This window comes from Lactuca saligna, chromosome 9 (genome assembly GCF_052625555.1).
Source record: "Lactuca saligna cultivar CGN05327 chromosome 9, ASM5262555v1, whole genome shotgun sequence".
Classification (NCBI taxonomy): Eukaryota; Viridiplantae; Streptophyta; class Magnoliopsida; order Asterales; family Asteraceae; genus Lactuca; species Lactuca saligna.
The window spans coordinates 156,319,431-156,341,970 of NC_136425.1; the positions used below are offsets into that span (position 1 = coordinate 156,319,431).

General features: G+C 29.8%; 3 protein-coding genes across 3 annotated transcripts; 1 reads left to right on the forward strand and 2 right to left on the reverse strand.

Moving 5' to 3' along the window:
- Window positions 1-2,635: 2,635 nt before the first annotated feature.
- LOC145016848 (uncharacterized) lies at window positions 2,636-12,189 on the forward strand. The gene is made up of 12 exons (XM_078975029.1): window positions 2,636-2,791; window positions 2,886-2,954; window positions 3,036-3,236; window positions 5,065-5,204; window positions 6,098-6,237; window positions 6,397-6,546; window positions 7,207-7,452; window positions 7,545-7,980; window positions 8,072-8,856; window positions 9,179-10,396; window positions 10,526-11,335; window positions 11,381-12,189. The coding sequence occupies exons 1-12, from the start codon at window positions 2,636-2,638 to the stop codon at window positions 12,187-12,189; spliced, it is 5,160 nt and encodes a 1,719-aa protein (XP_078831155.1).
- A 758-nt stretch (window positions 12,190-12,947) lies between these two features.
- On the reverse strand, window positions 12,948-14,972 carry LOC145018237 (nucleic acid-binding protein). Its single transcript, XM_078976136.1, has 8 exons — window positions 14,295-14,972; window positions 14,021-14,066; window positions 13,869-13,918; window positions 13,726-13,767; window positions 13,519-13,632; window positions 13,355-13,433; window positions 13,204-13,275; window positions 12,948-13,101 (listed from the first exon to the last, which is right to left on the reverse strand). Exons 1-8 carry the CDS (start codon window positions 14,852-14,854, stop codon window positions 13,054-13,056), a joined length of 1,011 nt encoding a protein of 336 aa, XP_078832262.1. The 5' UTR covers window positions 14,855-14,972; the 3' UTR covers window positions 12,948-13,053.
- Window positions 14,973-20,627: 5,655 nt separating this feature from the next.
- On the reverse strand, window positions 20,628-22,259 carry LOC145018326 (E3 ubiquitin-protein ligase RMA1H1-like). Its single transcript, XM_078976221.1, has 2 exons — window positions 22,119-22,259; window positions 20,628-21,572 (listed from the first exon to the last, which is right to left on the reverse strand). The coding sequence occupies exon 2, from the start codon at window positions 21,565-21,567 to the stop codon at window positions 20,758-20,760; it is 810 nt and encodes a 269-aa protein (XP_078832347.1). The 5' UTR covers window positions 21,568-21,572; window positions 22,119-22,259; the 3' UTR covers window positions 20,628-20,757.
- Window positions 22,260-22,540: the final 281 nt, after the last annotated feature.

The window sequence follows — 22,540 nt, forward strand, 5'->3', positions numbered from 1 at the left end:
ATCTTTTGCAGCTTTTTTCATAACTTATTCATTTAAAACAACTTTTGATAAGTACAATGCTTAAATATTCATCTGTTTTTTATGTTTTTGACTCATCATTTTAATTTTTCGGAAAAACAGTTTTACAAAGTTTGGGATTGTTTTCAATTTCTTTCTTTATGAATTATCTATACTCAAGAAACTGATGTTTATGTAACGAATATTCATCTTTTGCAGCTTTTTTCATAACTTATTCATTTAAAACAACTTTTGATAAGTACACTGCTTAAATATTGACAGAATATACACACTTTAATGTTTTCAACACAATTATGTACACTAAGTTATTGATTTAAATAAACTTATCATACGTACGATGCTTAAATATTCATCTGTTTTTTATTCTGTTTTACTCAAATTCTCATATTTTGGTAAAGCTTTTATGTCTCCATACAGTTTTTATATTTTTCTTCAATTTTACCATTTTGAATTTTTTTGAATATAAGGTGTTTATTGATTCATCTTTGCTATGTATGCATCTTTATGTCTTTGAAGAAGTGTACATATATACTATTACGGATAATTTCACTAATACTCTCTTGTAGTTACCAATTATTTGGCATCTAACTTATAGAATGGATTCTGATATTTGTAGGGATATGTCTACAACAAATATTAGTTTCATAGCTGACTTGGATGTAACAAGGGATGATTTGAGTATCAAGGTTCGTGTCATAAACCATTGGAAGCAAATGTCTTTCTACAACAAGAATGAAATATGGTCCATTGAATTAATCTTGGTCGATGAACAAGTATGTTATATATATCTTTACGTATGTGTTAAATATAAATATTTATCTATTTTAATGTTTAATGCTTATAATATATTGTGTTTTTAGGGGAGCAAAATACAAGCATCGGTCCCTAAAAAATTCCTCTATCGATTCAAAAAAATTTTAAAAGATGGGAAGTCATATTACATCACATCTCCAAGCTTTGCATCTCTGAAGCCTAATACTTTTATGTTAATTCCCCAAGATCAAAAACTCACGTTTGTGCAGGAAACCGTTGTTAAAGAATGTACCCAATTTAGCGGGCCTAAATTTGGTTTTTCTTTTGTTGATTTTCAATCTGTGCTGTCAATGGTTCATCCTCAAAATTTGTCACTCGGTATGTTTATTTATTATATTTTTTACTTAATGAAATTTCAAGTTTTCATATTTAATGTTTATATATGATATGATATGATGTTTCCATATTCTCAACACCACTTCATTCATATTTTTCTTATATCTTAGATGTTATTGGATTGGTTGTTGCTGTTGGGGAAATGACAAGAGAAAACACTGAGAAGTCCAAACACAAGATTCACATCCATATCCAGAATGAAAAGTATGTTTTTCAATATATTTATATGTAATACTTAAAAGATTATATGTTTATATATAATTAACTTAATAACTGTTGTTGCATTGTCAGTGGTTTGGAAATACGCTTGGTTTTGTGGGGTGATTATGCGTACCAAATGCAAGAGTATATACAAGACAATCCACACAATCTTCAAATCATTGTTATACTTCAGTTTGCGCAAATTAATGTTTGGAGAGGTAAACTCAATTACTCAAAAAAAAAAAATTTATAATAATTTTTACATTAGTTATACATTGTCTTATAGACCATCGGTTATATTTAAATAATATTTATAATTTTTTTATAGATCGCCCCAGTGTCAACACCTACTATACATCCTCAAGATTGTTCATTAACTCCGACATAGATGAAATTTCTGTTTTCAAGAAAAGGTAATTTATGTCATATGGTGTGGTTTTTATCATTACATCCTATGTATCTAAATTTTTTGTAATTGTATAAAAAAACAGGTTACAAAGGGATGATCGTCCTGATTCCTCTTCACATACTTTTTCACTTATTCCTGCCAACCAAGTTTCTGAATATGATGACTTCATGGTTAAAAATAAGCTCAAGACTATTTCTGAAGTTTGGGAACTAGTGGAGGTATATGTGATGGTATATTTATTAATATACTTTTTTTGCTTTGCATATTTATTTTTTGACAAACTTACTTTTTTTATCCAGATATGTACATTCATTCTTGTGGGCACTATAAAAGGAATATTACAAAATGAAAAATGGTTCTATCAAGCGTGTACAAACTGCAGTAGCAAAGCAGTCCCTAACAATAATCAAGTAGATGGAACAGCTAAATCTTATGAATGTCATAACGTAGATTGCACAAAAACTACAACTTCTGTGGTTCCAAGGTTCTTACCGTCCATAAAAATCTTTAAATAATATCTAATACCAAATATATATTAGTATAATTTTTTATTTTCTTAGATATAAGATTAAAGAAAGAGAATGGTGTCCCCTTTCGCCCAGGGGACATCGTCGGAGAACAATGCCGGGGACCGATCCGTGTTCAAGATAACACCGACACAATCACCTTAACTCTGTTTGAAAGAGAAGGAAGGTATTTGTTGAAGAAATCAGCCAAAGAGTTTTTTTAACACCGCAGCCAAGGTCATTTCAACTTATTAGATAAAATGTTGTAAATTTTGTATTTATTTTCACTTTAAGATACATATTTGATAATGTTGCATAACTGCAGAATGGAGACAATGTTGATTTGTACCCAATGGAGATGAATGCATTGAAAGGGTTGAAATTTGCCTTTAAGATTTCTTCAAATAGATTCAATGTGTCCAAAAAAACCAACCAATATGGTATTGTTAGAATTTCTGATGATAACAGTTTAATCGAACAACTTGAAGATAAATTTAATTCTTCTCAAGTAAACACATTACTTATTTTTTTGTTTTATGTTATTTAGCTAAACATGAAGTATTTAACAAATAATTTATTTTGCTACCTATTTTCTTATACAGGCAGATAATTCACAGTCATTAGATGTTAATTCATCTGATTTTCAATCTCTTGACAACAAGACTTTAAAGGTATTATACATTTCAAAATATCGAATATAGTATAAAATTATAATTTGTTTTATAAAAGAATGATATATAATTGTTTTTTAGGATGCAATTTCTGCTACGGATGATAACATAACTCCCAACACTTTGGACAAAAACTCGGCAACAAGTCCACTGAAGATTTCAACAACACCAGTTTTAAAGAGAAATCTGCAAGAAGTTTTTGATTTGGAGTCTAATGAAAAATTTTCATCGTCAAAAACTCCAAAGACATCCCCAGATGGTTCAACAAAAGAATTGTTGAAGGTAAAGGTGGAAAAGAATGTCTGACTTAAGGTTTCGTGCTTAATTTGGAATGCTTCTTTGGAATGGATTTAAATAATCATAGACTACTTTTTATTTTTCATTATCGTATTTTAACATCCTACTTTTCAGTTTGAAAACTTTTGTTTTCCGGTGCTGGTTTTTTTTAATTTTTCTTTATTATACATTCATAAAACCTTCAGGATTCATGTTTTAGTCGTTTTTTATTACAATATGATTTGTTTGCTTATTATATCTAATACTTATAAAATAGGTAACACTACGACTCCATGAATGATGTTTGTGAATTCAATTTAAGGACATTAATTAAATTCCTACAATGACTTCTAATTACATTCATAAACGGTGTAATACTACATAAAATACGTACTTATGTTCTATCTTACGCAAATAACAACAAAAAATTAGAAGGGATTCTTTATTATAACATCGTATTATTTGACCAACATAAACGTGTTTCTGAAAAGAAATAACCACCACTGATTTTACGATATATGATTTTGATCAGTATCTTATAAATTATAAATATTTTTTTACATGAATCAATTAACACAATTTTACTTGATTTTGCATCCTTATGTTGTACCTTAGGTAAATAACAACCAAATTTACTTTCTTTTATTATTATACCATCTTATTACTTGACAAACATAAAGCTCTTTAACTGTTACTAAAAAAAATGATAAAAACTAATTAACAAATATCTTATAATATTTGTTAATTGACTCACATAACATAATTTTACTTCATTACTATTTTAAACTACAATCCGTAAATATAGCGAATACAATCTGAAAAGTAAAATGTTAAAAAAAATCGACATACCGGTGATTATATTATTTTATAGACTTCATTGCTATTACTATGTATATCTCTAAATTTATAATGCTATTACCAGTGATTATATTATTTTATAGACTTCTTTGTCTGGTTTCTTACATAATATTAGCTTTATACATTATTTCTTTGGCATATTATCTTTGCTGTAGATAGAATTATTATTAAAAGACAGCCTACTTTACCATGTTTGTATTACAACCAAAAAAATGTACACTACATAATATATGCCTAAATGACAATTCAAACCTTTTTTCTTTAAATTATTTTACTATAGTTTTAGGTGGGTTTATCCTTATAACTTAACTTATTACAGCAAAGTCATGTATTTTGGTTTCTGTTTGTCATCGTTAACTACAATAATTTCTTGTAAAACATAACTGTTTTTTGTTATAATAATATATCAGAACAAGATAAATACAATACTAACTATTTTGAAATGCAATTTCTAATGTATTACTTCCCAGATTAGCATCTTGCAAACAAAACTTTCTTGCCTAACCTAACACCAATCACATAAATACCCCAGTATACTCAGGTAGAAAACCCTAAATGATTATCAAAAGTAATAATTTCCAATTTTTTTAAAGGATGAAATTACTAAAAAATTAACAAATTGATCAGGAAGTTCAACAAATACAAGAGCATGACAGGATAACAAATATTGCATAAGAGGGAGACTAACAGCTTAAGTAAATCCAATAATACCAACCCATAAAAGATCAATAAACATCATCAGCTCAACTAAACCAGGGAAAAAACTCATGAACTGGATACAAGTAAGGGTAAAAACGTCTAAACATTTATTTTAAAATATTATAAACTTTGACCATTCGTATTTGGAAGGTGTATAACATAAAAAAATTAACTTACTTACTTATACTAATAACAGTAATAATCTGCACAAATTGAACCCTAATTTATAGCAAATTTGAATTTTAAATTTCAAATTAATACACACAATGAATTTCAGAATTTAAATCAGATTGGAACTTACCTGATTGTGTCTCCAGTGTTGAGTGTTAACCTATTCGTCACTAGCACTTCATTTTTCGCTCGGAACTTCAAACACGTCTTTGCTGCAGAAAAATCACAGGTAATGTTATCTTTCAAGTAATGTGTTTTCTCTGAAAGAATCTAACAATTAACAACGATGTAGATAACTTCTTTCCTTCGATTTTACCCTCTTCAACCCGAATTTTTTCCTACCTTAATTCGCCGACTTCTAAATTGCACTATAACTTTCATTTCACTTTTAAATTCTACTGTACCTGTATTATTGTATATGCCTTCATCCTTAGAAATTGACAGCTTTCCATACCATTTCTGAAATCGATCGTTTTAGATGAGTCGAAAATAGAGATTTTGTTAGACTGGAAAAGGGAATGGTATTCCTTTCTATTACAAGAAAAGGGGGAAAATGGGGTTACTCAACACTCATAACTCTTCCTTTAGTATATTCAATAATATAAAACATAAATTTATATTTCTTATTTTTTTTTAAATAAAAACAATATATATACATATATGAACACTTATACAAAGACATCAAATACTTTTTTTTTTTTTTTTTTTTTTTTTTTTTTTTGTTTTTTTTTTCTAATTTTATCTTTTAATTGTATGTATCACAACTCAATCTTAGGTTAAATATACATTAAATAATAACCTAAATCTTTATATTATAATGTCGATTCTTATTAAAGTGTGTTTTAAAAAAACATAACATTTTATATTTATTAAATTGTAATTTAAATAAACATAAACTTTTTAAATTTCCATTTTATATAATATGTTAAAACAATTTAATAAGTAAAGATTATTTATATATCATTATACAATATTATTATTTACATATTTCATTATCATAAAAAATTTAATTAGTATTCAATTTTCAAATTCAATTAAATACAAATTAATTTACCTATAAATCCTATGTAACAATTACTTTCAGATCCTTAATTTTATTTTTAACAGTTTTTTTAAAATTTTTTTTATTTATCAAACAGGAACATGGATGAAAATGACGCTAGAGGGAGAAGAAAAAAGAGAAAGTTATATTTGGATAACAGAAAATTTAAAAAACCCAATACTACATCATCATCTCATTATACATCAGCAACACATCCTTTTCATTTTAGTCAATACGGTACTTTTCTTACTTTATTTTGCATTGATAATATGTTAGTTTCTTATTTATTTTAAATATAAGATTCATAATTTTATATAAGTGAAATAAATACAATACGTTATATTTAAATTTATATCAAATAAAAATATCTTTAAGTTATTTTATGCTATTTTACAGGTTCAAATAACAATATCGAATCTACAACCGCTAAAGAGAGGAGAAAAATTAGAAAGTTATATTTGGATAATAAAAAATCCAAAATATTACATAACACATCACCCCATCAAAATTCATCTATTCCACATGTTTCCAGCAAATCGAATAAAGGTATATATATTTCTTTATTTTACAATTCATTTGCAAATATAATATAAATAGAAACTTTGCATACTCTTTAATTTATTTTATTTTTATTAATTAATAGTTTTTTTTTCTTACTAACAATTTCTTTGTTATATAACATATGTCTACAATTATCATCGTATATTACAATCTACAGATAACCATGCAAAAGTTACATCAAACAAGGAAAATATAAACTCAACCAACTCATGTGTATATCAACATACACGTACTCAATCTCCTTCAACAAATAAATATGTTACAACACACTTATCAACAGTTTCAAATGGTATGCATTTCTTTATTCAAAAATTAAAAAATATATGCTTCAAAATTATATAAAACATAACAATTCCTAATGTTCTAATCTGTATTTTCATTTTATCAAACAATTATATTCTCAACAATAACGTTCAAACACCATTATCTATTTACAAAGATAATTCAGTGTTTCGCATTGGCAAGACATCCACCAATCCCTCGACAATAATTCATAATTCTTCTTCAACAAATATAAATGTTAGAACTCCATTTTCTAACATTTCAAATGGTAAGCATTTCTAAATACGCAAATTTAAAAATATATGATTCACATTTATATTAATCATAACAACTATTGACTTTTGATTTCTATTTTTTTTACAGGAAATTATATTTTCAATAATAACTTTCAAACACCACTATCTATTAAAAAAGATAATTTGGTGTTTCGTAATGCCACGACATCCAGCAATCGTTCGACAATAATCCAAAATTCTTCATCAATCAAGTTACCAAGAGGAAAACATCATCTAAAAAGGAAGACTCCAGATATATCCTCTATACCTGTTTTTGACTTGACATTAGATGAAGAAATTCATGATGCTTATATCGTTCACGATATTTTCCATGGTATATCAAAAGGTGATCATAATTCTATATTTTTTAATATTCTAATTTTTTTTTATTTTTTTAATTATATAATTTTTTTTTGCATTTAATAGATTACTTGGATCATGGAGACAAAACTGTTACATGTCACCTTTGTCATGCAAAATTATGGATAGATGAATCGCTTAGAGGGCAAAAAAAAGGCAATACATCTTATTCACTATGTTGTGGTTACGGCAAAGTTGAGCTACCACCCTTAAAAGAAGCACCGTCATCTTACCAAAATCTTTACAAATCGGTAGATTCAAAAAGCAAGCACTTTATGAAGAACATTCGACGTTACAATTCAATGTTTTCATTTACATCGATGGGAGGAAAAGTTGATTCATCCATCAACAAAGGCAACGCACCATACATATTCAAACTTAGCGGTCAAAACTATCATAGTATGGGAAGTCTTTTACCTACACCTGGATCAAGACCAAAATTTTGTCAATTATACATATATGATACCGAAAATGAAATTTCAAATAGATCGACAACTATTGGGTATATTTTTACAATTTCCTATTCTTTAATAAATCAATTTATTTCTTTTAATTCTTTTAATAGCATTAAATATGTTTTATAATATTTTTAGTGGACCGACAAGCGCTTCTACATCAACTTCAATATCATATGATCTCCAGATTATCAAGTTTTTGAAGGTTATGTTAGATTCAAACAATGCGTTAGTCAAGTCTTATAGGATGGTAAGAGACAGTCTTCACGAAAACCCTGGTGCTAATTTGAAGTTAAGATTAATAGGAAAAAGAGAACAAGATGGAAGGACATATAACTTGCCAACTTCTTCGGAGGTAGCCGCTTTAATTGTCGGTGACATTTATGATTCAGTTGAAAAAAGAGATATCGTTGTTCAAACCTCATCAGGACTACTTCAGCGTATCAGTGAATTACATCCTTTTTACCTTACTCTTCAATATCCATTACTATTTCCATATGGTGATGATGGTTACAGAGTTGACATTCTTCATAGAGGTATTACATCTTCGAGTAATAGCAAGCGCCCAACCTGTACAATGAGAGAATTTTTTGCTTACAGAATTCAAGATAGAGATCAATCATTCTCATTACTTCTCAATGCAAAAAGGTTGTTCCAACAATTTTTAGTTGATGGTTATACAATGATTGAAAGTGAGAGATTAATTTTTATACGTAAGCAACAAAAAATTCTTAGATGTGAGTCTTATGAGAAATTGCGTAATCACCAAGCACTCGGGAGTACAGATATATCGAACGTTGGGCAACGTGTGATCTTACCTTCTTCATTTACCGGTGGTGCACGCTATATGATGCAAAACTATTTGGATGCCATGTCGCTTTGTAAATGGTTTGGATATCCTGATTTCTTCATAACCTTTACATGTAATCCAAAATGGCCAGAAGTTCAAAGGTTTCTTAAGGACACTCCACTTCATCCATAAGATAGACCGGATATATTATGTAGGTTATTTAAGATCAAGCTGGATGCATTTATTAAAGATTTAAGGGAAAACAAAATTTTTGGCACGGTCCAATCAGGTATCTAAAATTATAGTTTAATATATAACTATAAAATATTATCATTTATATTTTTCCTATAGGTATCTAAATTATGTTTTTTTATTATGTATGTATACATACATACATAAACACAAAATTTGTTTAATTCCTAACTTCTATCCTATTTGTATAATTTTATGTGCAGTTGTTTATACAATTGAATTTCAAAAAAGAGGTTTGCCCCATAGTCATATATGTCTTTTTATGCATGCTGACTGCAATCTTCCTACAGTTGAATATATCGACCCATATATTTCTGCTGAAATTCCAAATATCAATGAAGATCCAGAATTGTATTCACTTGTGAAAGACTTCATGATCCATGGTCCTTGTGGAGCTGAAAATTTCAATTGCCCATGCATAGTGGACAGAAAGTGTTCTAAAAACTTTCCAAAACAATTCTGTAATCATACTTCAGTTGATTCAAACGGTTTCCCCTTATATAGGAGAAGAAATGATGGACATACCGTTGAAAAATCTGGGGTCCAGTTAGACAACAGAAATGTTGTTCCATACAATAAATATCTTTTGAAAAGATATCAAGCACACATTAATGTTGAATGGTGCAATCAAGGATCTTCGATAAAGTATTTATTTAAATATATAAACAAAGGTCCTGATAGGGCTACTGTTACTATGGTGCAAAACAATAATGATTCTGATAACAACGATGCAGTGGATGAAATCAAAGAATACTATGATTGTAGATATATATCTGCATGTGAAGCATCATGGAGGATTTTTAAATATGATGTTCATTACAGGTATCCTGCTGTGATCAGACTACCGTTTCATCTTCCTGGACAACAACAAGTTGTATATGAGGCAGACGATGATATTGAAGATGTTCTTGACCGGCCTTCAGTTGCTTCTTCAATGTTTACATCTTGGATGAAGTGTAATGAAATCAATAAAGAAGCACGGAAACTTACTTATGTTGAATTTCCTACAAAGTTTGTTTGGAAACCTAAACTTCAAATTTGGAAGCCAAGGAAAGTTGGATATTCAATTGGTAGAATTCACTCGGTTTCACCTAAACTTGGCGAAGCGTATTTCTTAAGAATTCTTTTAAATAAAGTGAAAGGTCCAAAATTATTTGAAGAAATTCGCACAATTAATGGTGAAATATGTTCTTCTTTTAAAGATGCATGCTATAATCTTGGGCTTTTGGATGATGACAAAGAATACATCGACGCAATTAAGGAAGCAAGGCTCTCTGGATCTGGTTATTATCTACGTTTTTTATTTGCTACGATGCTATTGTCCAACAGTTTGTCTAACCCGGAGATTGTCTGGGACAACACATGGGAATATCTGTCAGATGGAATTCTTTATACTCAACAACAAAGATTAAAATCTCCAGGTATTATATGTTTATTACATTTTTTTTATAACTATAACATATAAATTTCAAATTTATGGTTAATTACATTTTACTTTCATTTATTATGTTTTTTAATTGACTGTACGTAATATAACATTATTCATACAGGTTTATCACTAAACGAAGATCAAATTAAAAACTTGACTTTGTTTGAGATAGAACAAATTTTACTCCGAAACAACACCAGTCTCAAGAACTATAGAAGGATGCCTTGCCCTGATGTTGATTCGATTTCATCTTTAAACAATCGTCTGATAACTGAGGAGCTAGATTATGACATACCAAATTTAAAGAATGACTTTGATCGTCTTTTTGTTTCATTAACAGATGAGCAACGCAACATTTTCCTTGATATCATGACTACGGTTAAAGATAATAAGGGAGGTGTATTCTTTATTTATGGTTATGGTGGAACAGGTAAGACATTTCTTTGGAAGACAATTTCTGCAGCAATTAGATCCGAAGGTGAGATTGTTTTAAATGTAGCTTCAAGCGGGATTGCTTCATTATTATTGACTGGAGGCAGGACAGCACACTCTCGGTTTATAATACCCATTAATCTTACCGAGGATTCTTATTGTAGAATAAACCCAGATAGTGATCTTGCCAATTTAGTAAGAAAAACATCATTGATCATTTGGGATGAAGCACCTATAGTACACAAGCATGCATTTGAAGCTTTAGATCGAACTTTGAAGGATATATTAAAGCGTTTCAATCCTACGAACTCGAATACTCCTTTTGGAGGGAAAGTGGTTGTTTTTGGAGGTGATTTCAGACAAATTTTGCCTGTTGTTCCGGGTAGCAGTAGACAAAACATTGTTAATGCTTCTTTAAGTTCTTCATATTTATGGCAACATTGCAAAGTCCATAAATTAACAAAAAACATGAGGTTAACTGTTGGAAGCGATCCATCTGGTGTTGAGAAAATAAGGGGTTTTTCAAACTAGCTTTTGGACATAGGAGAAGGTAATCTTGGTGGTCTGAATGATGGTCAAGCAATTGTTGATATTCCAGAAGATATTCTCATTAATGATCCATGTGATTCTATTGGTTCATTAATCAAGTTTGTATATCCTTCAATTATGGAAAACTTCAACATTGCAGGTTATTTTCAAGAAAGAGCAATACTTGCTCCCAAAAATGAAGTTGTCCAAGAAATAAATGAGCGTTTGCTAAAATTGATTCCAGGAGAGCAAAAAGAATATTTAAGTTCAGATAGCCTCTGCCAATCCGAGTTTGTTCATAATCAGTTTGATGCAAATTTATACTCACCTGATGTTTTAAATGGTCTTAAAGTATCAGGTCTCCCAAACCATAAGCTCATTTTAAAAATCGGTGTTCCAGTTATGTTGTTGAGAAACATTGATCAGAAAAATGGCTTATGCAATGGCACTAGACTACAAGTAAAATCTTTGGGCAAACGTGTTATTGAGGCGGTTATCATATCTGGAAGTAATATTGGAAACACAACTTTTATTCCAAGAATGTCTTTAACTCCTTCTGAAGACAAGATCCCGTTCAAATTCCAAAGAAGACAATTTCCATTAGTTGTATGTTTTGCAATGACAATTAATAAGAGCCAAGGACAATCTTTGTCGAAGGTTGGTCTGTTTCTCAAAGAGCCCGTTTTTACACATGGCCAATTGTACGTTGCTTTATCCAGAGTGCAAAGTAGAGAAAGATTAAAATTATTAATTTTAGATAAGAGTGGTAGACTAACAAATAAAACATCAAATGTTGTGTATAAAGAAGTTTTTAGATTTTTATAAAAAATTTGTAAAATTAAATTTTATATATCAATTTTTGTTTCTATTTTATTTACTTTTTTATTCACTTATACAAAAATGATATTTTTAGAAAATATCTACAAAAAAATGACCATTCAATATTTATAACAATATTTTTTCGTAATTTTAACGAATCAGTATATCATCATCAAATTACTAATAAAACAACTATATTTATTACTTATTAAAATATATATTATCATTCCTCAATAAATAAATATTACTTTAAATAAAACTAATTTTATTTTACTCATCCGTGGTGCCCACGGGTTATAACCTAATCAGTTTAATATATAACACAATATTTTTATAAGCTTCGCCAAACGCAACTATTATCTTTTTAATGACACTTTATTATAACTAAAAATTTATATTTAGGATTTTAATAAACTAGAATATATCGAGGATTTTTATAAACTAGAATTGAATCATCCAAACATACCTCAGTCTTCAGCAAATTACAATACTATTCTAAGAATTTGGATATTAAAAAAAAAAAAAAAAAAAAAAAAAAAAAAAAAACTATCGGTTTGAATTCTAAAAATAGTGTTTTTAAATATAAGCCTTTCCCATCTATGATTCCAACCATTTTCTTGTAAAAAACAATGTTAATATATTAGCATTTGAATAATTTATCACCAATTTACACTTTTAGAAAAATGATAACATTGTCTGATTTTTACTTTTAGTTGGTTAACCAATTTTGTTGCATCTTGTTAGTTGTCACTTAGAATAGTAAATAATCAAATCATGCGTTAAAAACATACATCAAATTCCAAACACCTCTATATTCTTACATACTTTGAAATCAATAAATTTTTTTCAACTTTTCAACAAATGATTAAATCACATAGGAAGATCAGGATCCAATCGTCTTTGAATAGCACTTGCTGCCTGTAAAACATTACAATTCAAAACACACATTATTATTACAACCAAATTTTAAATTACTTTTTTCAATATAAAAAAAATATATAAATAGTAGCATACACCCACCTCAACGTTGCCGATTTTGAACAAGTAATTCATCTCTTCTCTTAGTATAGCTTGTTCTTTCATTGCTTGCGCCTACCAATCCAAACATATACACAGTCAGATGACAAAATAACAGATAACAGATAACAGATACATGTGATATGATAAATACCATTCCACTTTGCATTGAGCGCTTCAAAGCTTCTACCTCCGCTTCCTTCTGTTTCTCACGCTCTCGTTGCAATTCTAGTCTGAGAAAACAAACAATAATAGAATATCGTGTCAATGGATGTGCAAAAAGACGAAAATGCCCTTATCATAAAAATGAAAACATACCGGCGTTGCTCTTCATCATCAAACACAACACGTTCTGATTTTGTAGCTTTTGTGGACCCTTTTTTAATGGCTTTTTCGATTTTCCTTCGGTGATAAGCATCAAGGCTATAGTATCTGTGACCCAAAAGATATATAATAATAAAAACTTTATAAGTAATTTAAGAACTCTATGCATTGTGTAACATTAAGAACAGATTCTTTACTTACTTTTTATGAGGAAAAGTGGCAGTGTTATGGTCTTCCATGAACCTGTAGGGGTATTTAGGTCAGAATGATGGATTTGATAGAAAAGGGAAAGAAAAATTGGGATTTATAAGAATTGGATAAAGAATCAGTGAAAAAAAACATACTGTTTGAACATTTGCTTCTCTTCCCAGGTGGGAAGACTTTCAAGATTCGCCTGTAATTGCAAATATGAAAATGGAAAGGGCATTATAGTCAGAAACTGTATTTGCTAAATGCTAAATCATCTAGCAAAGACATTGAATTGTTAATAAGAAACCTGTTTCACTTCTGCAAGCCAAGCAGTGAACTCTGGTCTTTTGTTCCTGCAAGCGATAGATAGATGATGATCATGGAAAATTTTGTGAACAGAATCAATAATTGATATCCTAATTTTATGAATCAGGAATTCAAATTATGAAATATGGATTTGCTTCAATGTTTTCTCAAACCCTATTCAGGATTTGCAGGTTAAATTGTGCAGATTGTTTAAATGAACACAATGGTAAGTAAACTGTAAAGAAGAATCAATGAAATCAAAGCTAAACACTTACCACATATCAGTTTCTCTAATAATTCCATACTTCCCCCATGAATCTGTAACAGCTCCCTTTTTCACCTTCTCTTTCTTCTTATCCTTCTTTTTTTTCTTCTTCTTCGACTTATCTTCATCCCTCTCTTTCCTTCTCTTCTTCTTCTCTTTCTCTCTTCTCCTTCTCTTTTCTTTCTCCTCTCTTCTCTTCCTCTCCTTCCTCTTCCTCCGCCGCCTCTCCTCCTCACTTTCGCTTTCATCCTCTGAAGAATACACCGAACTCCCCGACTCTGACTCCGATTCCGACTCAGAGTCAGTATCGGAATCCGACCGATCATCATCCTCATCGTCGCTGTATTCCCGTCGTGATTTCGTTCTGGACCGGCGGTTTCTCTTCCTTTTGCTGCTCCGGCGGCCACTGTCTTTGCTTCCGCGATCGGATCCGGATGAGACGTTGGATTCAGGGTCGGGTAAATCTTCCGATTTCCTCTTGGATTTGTGATGATGGTGATGTTCTTTCTTGGAGGATGCTCCTTTGAGAACTCTGTCGTCATCTGAGGTATCTCCTCGGTCCTTCGCCATTGCCGGATTGCTGATAAGGGTTTTGAAAATGAAAATAAGAAAAAAGAAGGGAAAAAACCTAAAACGCAATAAAAATGTTAGACCGGTGTTTGGCTAATCTGTCGAAAAGGGAGTATGCATCGCGTCGAACCGTACAGGGTCGTAGGGGGATCAAACTGAAACTGATATTAAATTATTTAGAGTAAACTACACGGATGGTCCCTATGGTTTGGGATAACTTGCATGTTTGGTCTCTAACTTATTTTTTTAACTCGAAAGATCGATACAGTTTATTTTTGTTGCGTGATGTATTACCTAAAAAGACTATTTTATCATTGATTTTTTAATTTATTCAAATAAGGTGACATAGGTAATGTAAGGTAATGTGAAGTGGAAGTAGGGTTGAAGATGCGTTTATTTAAATAAATTAAAAAAATTAATGACAAAATAGTATTTTTAGATAAGACAAGGACAAACACACAACAAAAACAAATAACAAGGGCATTTCGAGTTACAAAAACAAGTTAGGGACCAAACATGCAAATTACCTCAAACCATAGGGACCATTCGTATAACTTACTCAATTAATTGAAAAAATTAAAAAATTACTTATACATAGTTTTCTTTATCTACATATTTAGTCCTTATTATTTATTTATTTATATTTTTTATACAATAAGTTATTTAACTTGTTGTTTTGTACACATTCAATCTTGATAATCAGCTACTATAGGTTAAGTTCTTAGTTTGTACATATTTAGTCTTTAATGTTTTTCTTGTTGAAAAATAAGTCATTATTGTTTTTGTACACATTCAGTCCTTATGACCAGTTTTCTTTAGGTTTTGCTCAAATGAAATCTTGCGTGAAACAATCATTAATAAGATGTTTTCATATGTGGTTTGTCCCTCACTTATTTCAGTAACCTAATTAACGTATTGGTCAAATAATGTAGTGCCCCAATTTTCTCCAAGAATAAGGTGTCTCAATCACCTCGAATTTGCACTTCCAAGACAAAATAACCCTATGAAAAAAAGTTCCATCTGTCTCAACCACCTTGAATAACAAAAATACTAAAACCCTAAAACGTTTAGGGTTCTATCATGAGGATTAAGGAGACGTGTCATGAACTTCTATTAATTTATTAATCACTAATAAATTAACAAATTAGATCCCCGATAAACTCTCATATCAATAATTGCTTAAATTTGTCATTGCATGTAATCCAAAACGGCTATAATATTAATAACACTATCACTAAATGTTATAAATGTGGATATTATTTCCAACAATTGAAATCATTATGAATAATGTATTTTCTTCACATGATATAATGTGGTTGGTATTGATATTGAATGAAGTTTGCATTCTCATTAAATATAGTTAGTATTGTACTATAATTGTTACTAATATCACAAGTACAATATTATTACCAAAACAAAGACAAGAAACACATGATTTCATTTCCAATATGAGTCACATATGAGAACGCATCATTAATGATTACCCCACATAAGATATCATGTGAACAAAACCTGCAAAAACTTATCATAATGACTAAATGTATACAAAAACAACAAATACTTATTTTGCAAAAATATAATAATAATAATAATAATAATAATAATAATAATAATAATAATAATAAATAAATAAATTAAGGATTAAATATATATACAAACTGAGAACTTAAGCTGGAGTAGTCGGTCATAAGGATTGAAATTGTACAAAAAAATAATTTCAAGGATTTATTTTCAAAAAACAAAACAAAAAAAAAAATAATAAGAACTAAACGTGTACATAATGGAAATTATATTACCTTATTAAGTTATTTTCCCTTACAAAACGACTTAGGATTTTATTTTTTTCTTCAAAGAAATATTCATTATTTAATTAGTTTTGATCTAACGCTCCACTTTTAGTTCTCATGTTCTCGGAAAAATATGAGTTCTCAACCAATCTCACCCTTATATATATATATATATATATATATATATATATATATATATATATATATATATATATATATATATATATATATATATAATGGTGAGATCGGTTGAGAACTCATAGTTTTCTGAGAACATGAGAACTAAAAGTGGAACGTTAGATCAAAACTAATTCAATAAGGGCATGATCGTAATCATACCAATCTCATTTAATGTTTAATATTTTTTATTATTGGAAACATTAATACAAAGTTTTAAAAATTAATATTATAACTCAAATTTTGGATTTTTTTTAAATTATTTTTGATTTAAAAAAAAATGGAGATCTTTTAATTTCTTTTAAGAAAACATGATTTTTTTTTAAAATGAAAAAAATATTAAAGAAACTGCATTTTTTTAGAAAAAAATTACTGCATTTTTTTTTTCAAAAAAAAATTGCAATTTTTTCAAAAAATACAAAATAAAAATTGTATTTCCTTTTAAAAAAAACAGCATTTAAAAAAAAATCTGCAAACTTTTCAAAATAAAAAGCTACAATTTTTTTAAAAAGCTTGTAATTTTTTAAAAAAAATGCATTTATTTAAAAAAACTGCAGTTTTTTCAAAAACCAAAATTTTTCAAAAAGATACTATTTAACAAAAAATGCATTTTTTTAGGTGCATATATGCATATTTTTGGTACATTTATGCATATTTTTACAAGTGCATATATGTATGTTTCATATATTATAATATGTGTAAAGGAATCATAAGAAAACTTATTTTATTTACTAATCTATAAACACAATACAATAAGTATTTTATTCGATACAATATAAAATATCAAAAACAAAAAAATGCTACAAAATTTCAAAGCGTTTTCATGTTTTCGTGTCGATATTTCCATATTTTCTTCAATTTATCATTTTTCATCTCTTCAATATTCAACCAATTTCTTCCAAATCTGCAAGAAAAATAAAAAGAAATTTATTGATGCAAAAGCACTCACAAAAATACATATGTGATTTACATGTAACTCACATGTAATTCATATGTGAATTACATATGATTTATATGTGAATCACATATAATTCATATATGAATTACATGTGAATCACATGTAATTCATATATGAATTATATGTGATTCATATGTGAATAACACATGATTTACATGTGAATCACATGTAATTCATATGTGAATTACCTGTGATTTAAATGTGAATCACATGTAATTCATATGTGATTCACTTGTGACATATGATTCACATATAATTTATACATAATTCACTTGTGATTTATATGTGGATTATATGTGATGTACATGTGAATTACATGTGATTTTCATCTGAATCACATGTAATTCATATGTGATTCACTTGTGACATGTAATGGTTTTTTTTTATTATATAAAACCATTTTTATAAAGTACACCATAATGCATTAACAAAAGCAAACCAAACCAAACCAAACTTTTGTTTATGAACGAGGACCGGCCATTTGTTGCTTCTTTATCATGTTTTACCATGATGTAAATAAATATACATATATATCAAGTAATTAAATAAAATGTTACAACACTATTTTTTTCTTTGCTACAAAATTTGTCATAAAATGTTATAAACATCTCTTTTGTAAGTAAATAACGAAAAAGAAACAAACTTGAACTTTGTGGTTTACCTTATATTATGAGGTGTAATAAATGTCCACTATGATCCTTGTGCCAAAGCAAAATCCACAACCGTGTCCAAGCTTATATTTCTACTCACAACATTCTGCAATATAAAGATCATTAAAAGTTAAAACCAAGCCACTGGTTGTGTTTTATTAAAAGAAATTTAATGTGGTTATTATTCATGTAAAGTAATTTTACCATAAACACATCAAACTCATCCATAGCTGAAATGGAGCTTGTGTCATCTCATGAAGTGCAAGTGCAAAACATAGTGATGAAAATGATTTCTCTCCTCCTGTTATGCACCATAAAGATTATTATACAAAAAAGTTAAAAAATGAGAGCTAAACTCTGTAAATTATCCCAATGTATAAAAAAGTGGTGATAGAAGTCATGTGGTTAACAAGTATGACTTGTACGGAAACAGAGTTTTATAAGAATTATAACACTCGGTTCAATTCAAGTATGTAAATTAACATATGCAACCCACTAAACTCCCGTATACATAAAAAACATGATGATAGCAACAAAATAAACTCAGTGGGACATAAACACAAACACATGGTGTGCATGAGGAACTTAACTAAAAAAGAGAAACTTGTGTGTCCCTCGATTGAAGAATATTGATGAATAGAGAATAATTATCATACATCAACAACAAAAACTAACAATTGACTTAAAAATTAATCAAATGTTACAGTACATTTTGCAATCAGTTAAACCTTGAGTCGATATGGAGATGGACCAATGAATTAAACCTAAGAATAGTAATAGAACGTACCTGATTTGCGATACTCGATATAATGGTAGTCATTAACGGTGATTGCCATGAAAACCTGTGGTGATTGTAATGGAAATAAACGGTGATTGTAGTGGAACTCGAAGGCAATCGTAGCGGAAGTCGAAGACAAAGTCGGACCTGTATGAAGCTAGAAGAGATCTCGACGATGAGGATGTAAGATTGACGAAGGCTAAGATGTGAGCATCAAGAAGGATCTTCAATAGTTATGACTGTAGATCTGGTGGCAATTTCAGATAAGCGATGACAAGAAAACATGAAGAAGGGTGGAGATTCAAGTTCTAATGGCGATGGTGGTTTAGGTTTTTGTTTAGGACGTGAATGAGAGATAAAGGGTTTCAATTTCTATATCCCTATATATTGCCCTCTATATATATATTATATAATTAAGATGCTCTCCCTTAATTACTTTTTAACTTATTTATAAAAACATCACCTTGCATCTTGATCCTTCATTTTTTTGATCGAGTGGTCTAAAATTAGTTTTCGGGTTCTCGGGAAAATATAGGTTCTCAAATAATCCTTCCTCTCTCTCTATATATCTATCTATTTATCTCTCTCTCTCGCTCTCTCTCTCTATATATATATATATATATATATATATATATATATATATATATATATAAAAGCCAATGCTTCCAATTTCATGGTCTAATAACAAGTCGCTATTTGATTGATAAGATCACCAAAATAACCAATTTTCATAATTAAATATCGTATTTCGCTTTATATGACTTTCAAAATTATAGGAAAACAAGTTCAAAGAGCACCAAAATATAAAATAGTGTATATTTGAAGGATTGTGACTGTAGAAATAATGACTTCTACTGTTAATAGCGTAACCCACTCTCTGATAGACTCAAACTGTCTAACATTCAAACTAAGCAATTCGACTAAAAGGGCCGAAGTCGCACTCCAACTTGGCGCCAAAACACTAACCATAAACAACATCTCTTAAAATCGACAACGAATAATGCTCTGTTCATTTCCTAAAAGTAGCACAACGGACAAGCCTACGAAATCATATCATACCCATCCAAGCCACAAGGGTCTACAAGGTTGGTACGTGGTGATTTTTTGATGACACGTCAGAGTATTTTTACTCCTACATGCTACATATCCATTATGTTACGTGTATATATATATATATATATATATATATATATATATATATATATATATATATATATATATATATATATATATATATTGTATGTGGTTTTATGTTACATCCATAAGTAAAAAAATATTTACATTTCATATATAATAAAAAGAAGTTCAAATAAGTCATTTACATTATGTGTCCGTTCATGTCATCTTATTTAATCCGATATCTATTATCTAGATAATCAATGACATAAACATATATCATACAATAACATGAGGCATCATCACATCAAACAACATCAATCACAATATAGCGTTACAAAATCACATCCACATGATAAATTCTATCTCGATTGAATATATATTATATTTCTTACTAAACCCACAAAATCCAACCTATACACACGACAAGGAAAATCTCAAAACAAGAAAAGACACAACATGAAACAACAAAAGAAAAAGATGGTTAATCGGTTCAACGATTTCTCCACCTGCATTACTTGCCTTCTCACCCGTGGACTCGTGGTACCCGAAGCCGGATACGGATTCTGGTACGACCCGTATGGATAAGCCGCCAAAAACCCGGAATCAGAACTCCGGAATATCATTGCACAAACCATCTCCCCAACCATTCCCACAAACGGGTTTGAAAAGCCGGTAGTGGGTGTCATTGGCCCATTAAAATTAGATGGCCCAAACGTATACCCTCCAAACGGGTGTGAGTGATTCACAATATGCTGCTGAGGCTGAAACTGTGACTGTGACTGAAAAGGCACCGGATGGGGATTGATTTGCTGATTCACATGCACAATCGCCCCGCCAGGTGCTGATGGTCTACTAGGTATGACTAACTCCGATTGGTGTTCGCTTTTCGATTCCGATTCCGATGATGGTGAATCGGAATCGGAATCGGAATTGGAATTGGGATTGGGATTGGAATTGCCACGTCCGTAGAGTGGAACTAAAGATGAGTTGGAGATGTGAGCTTTACAAACAGGGCATTTGGGTTGTTTATCGGATTCAAGAGTGGATGTTGCTTGGACATGGAGCCATTTGTAAATACAAGGCCAACAGTAGAGGTGGCCACATAGGGTAACCACAGGGTCTCTTGCAGAATCTAAACATATATTGCATTCGCAAAATCCTGTTGAGTTTTCAGAAACTGGTTTTGAGTTCTTGTTTAGTGACACGTTTCCTGGAGAATCAAATGGTGTTTCTTCTAAGGCCATTAACGCTGTACGACATTTGAAGGAATTGTTAGAGATTATGATACTGAATTACTGATGCATATATAAATAAAGAAGATGCCTTGAATTGTTCGTCATGTTGGATGTAAACAAAGTTTCCGACATAAGAAACAACGGATCTCTACTCAAAAGTCAAAACTATTCAATCAATCACTTTATGGGGTTGTATTATTCTGATTTTTGTTCTTAAATTCACAGTAATTACTTCAAATTCGAACATCCAAACACTCACTAGATACAGGAAAACGCAATTACGAACCCTAAAAATTTGAGATTTTCTTAGTCGGGGATTGTAAATTATTTGTTCTAAGAAAAGAAAAGGAAAAAGAAATCGATTCAAACTTTCAATTATAGATCTCAGTTTATGAAGATGAACAATGATAGCCGTTGAAAGTAATGATATAAAACGAGTCTATGATTCTAAGGAATAAAAAGCGAATCTATAACAGAACCGAAATGATCGATCTATAAACAAGAAGATGAACAATTCAACATTCATAAACGATTAGAGACACAATAAGACGGCGACATACCTGAATTCCTTTAGAAGTGAAACTTGTATGAAGCAGATATTTTTGATTCGCGATTCGAAGTTACGATAAGAGGAAGTAGGTGTGATAAAAAGAGGATTTTTGGGTATCGTCCCAAACCCAAAGAATCGACGACAGATGTGGGCAACGACAGCTGTTTTAAAGGATGAATTTCCGGCAAACTAATCATTAATTTTAGAGCGGGTGTGGTGTGGGCCTGTGGGGTTCAGATTCGATAAGTAGGAATGCCGTAATTTAATAAAGAGTGACAAACTCATTTAAAATGCATTAAATTTCCTTAGGATACAAGTATTTATAATATGATTTTTTAGTGGTTTTACAATTGAAAACACCTTTTTAAAAAATTTATTATGAACTTTTTAATGATTGTATGAGTTTTATATATTTTCAACCGACAATAATCA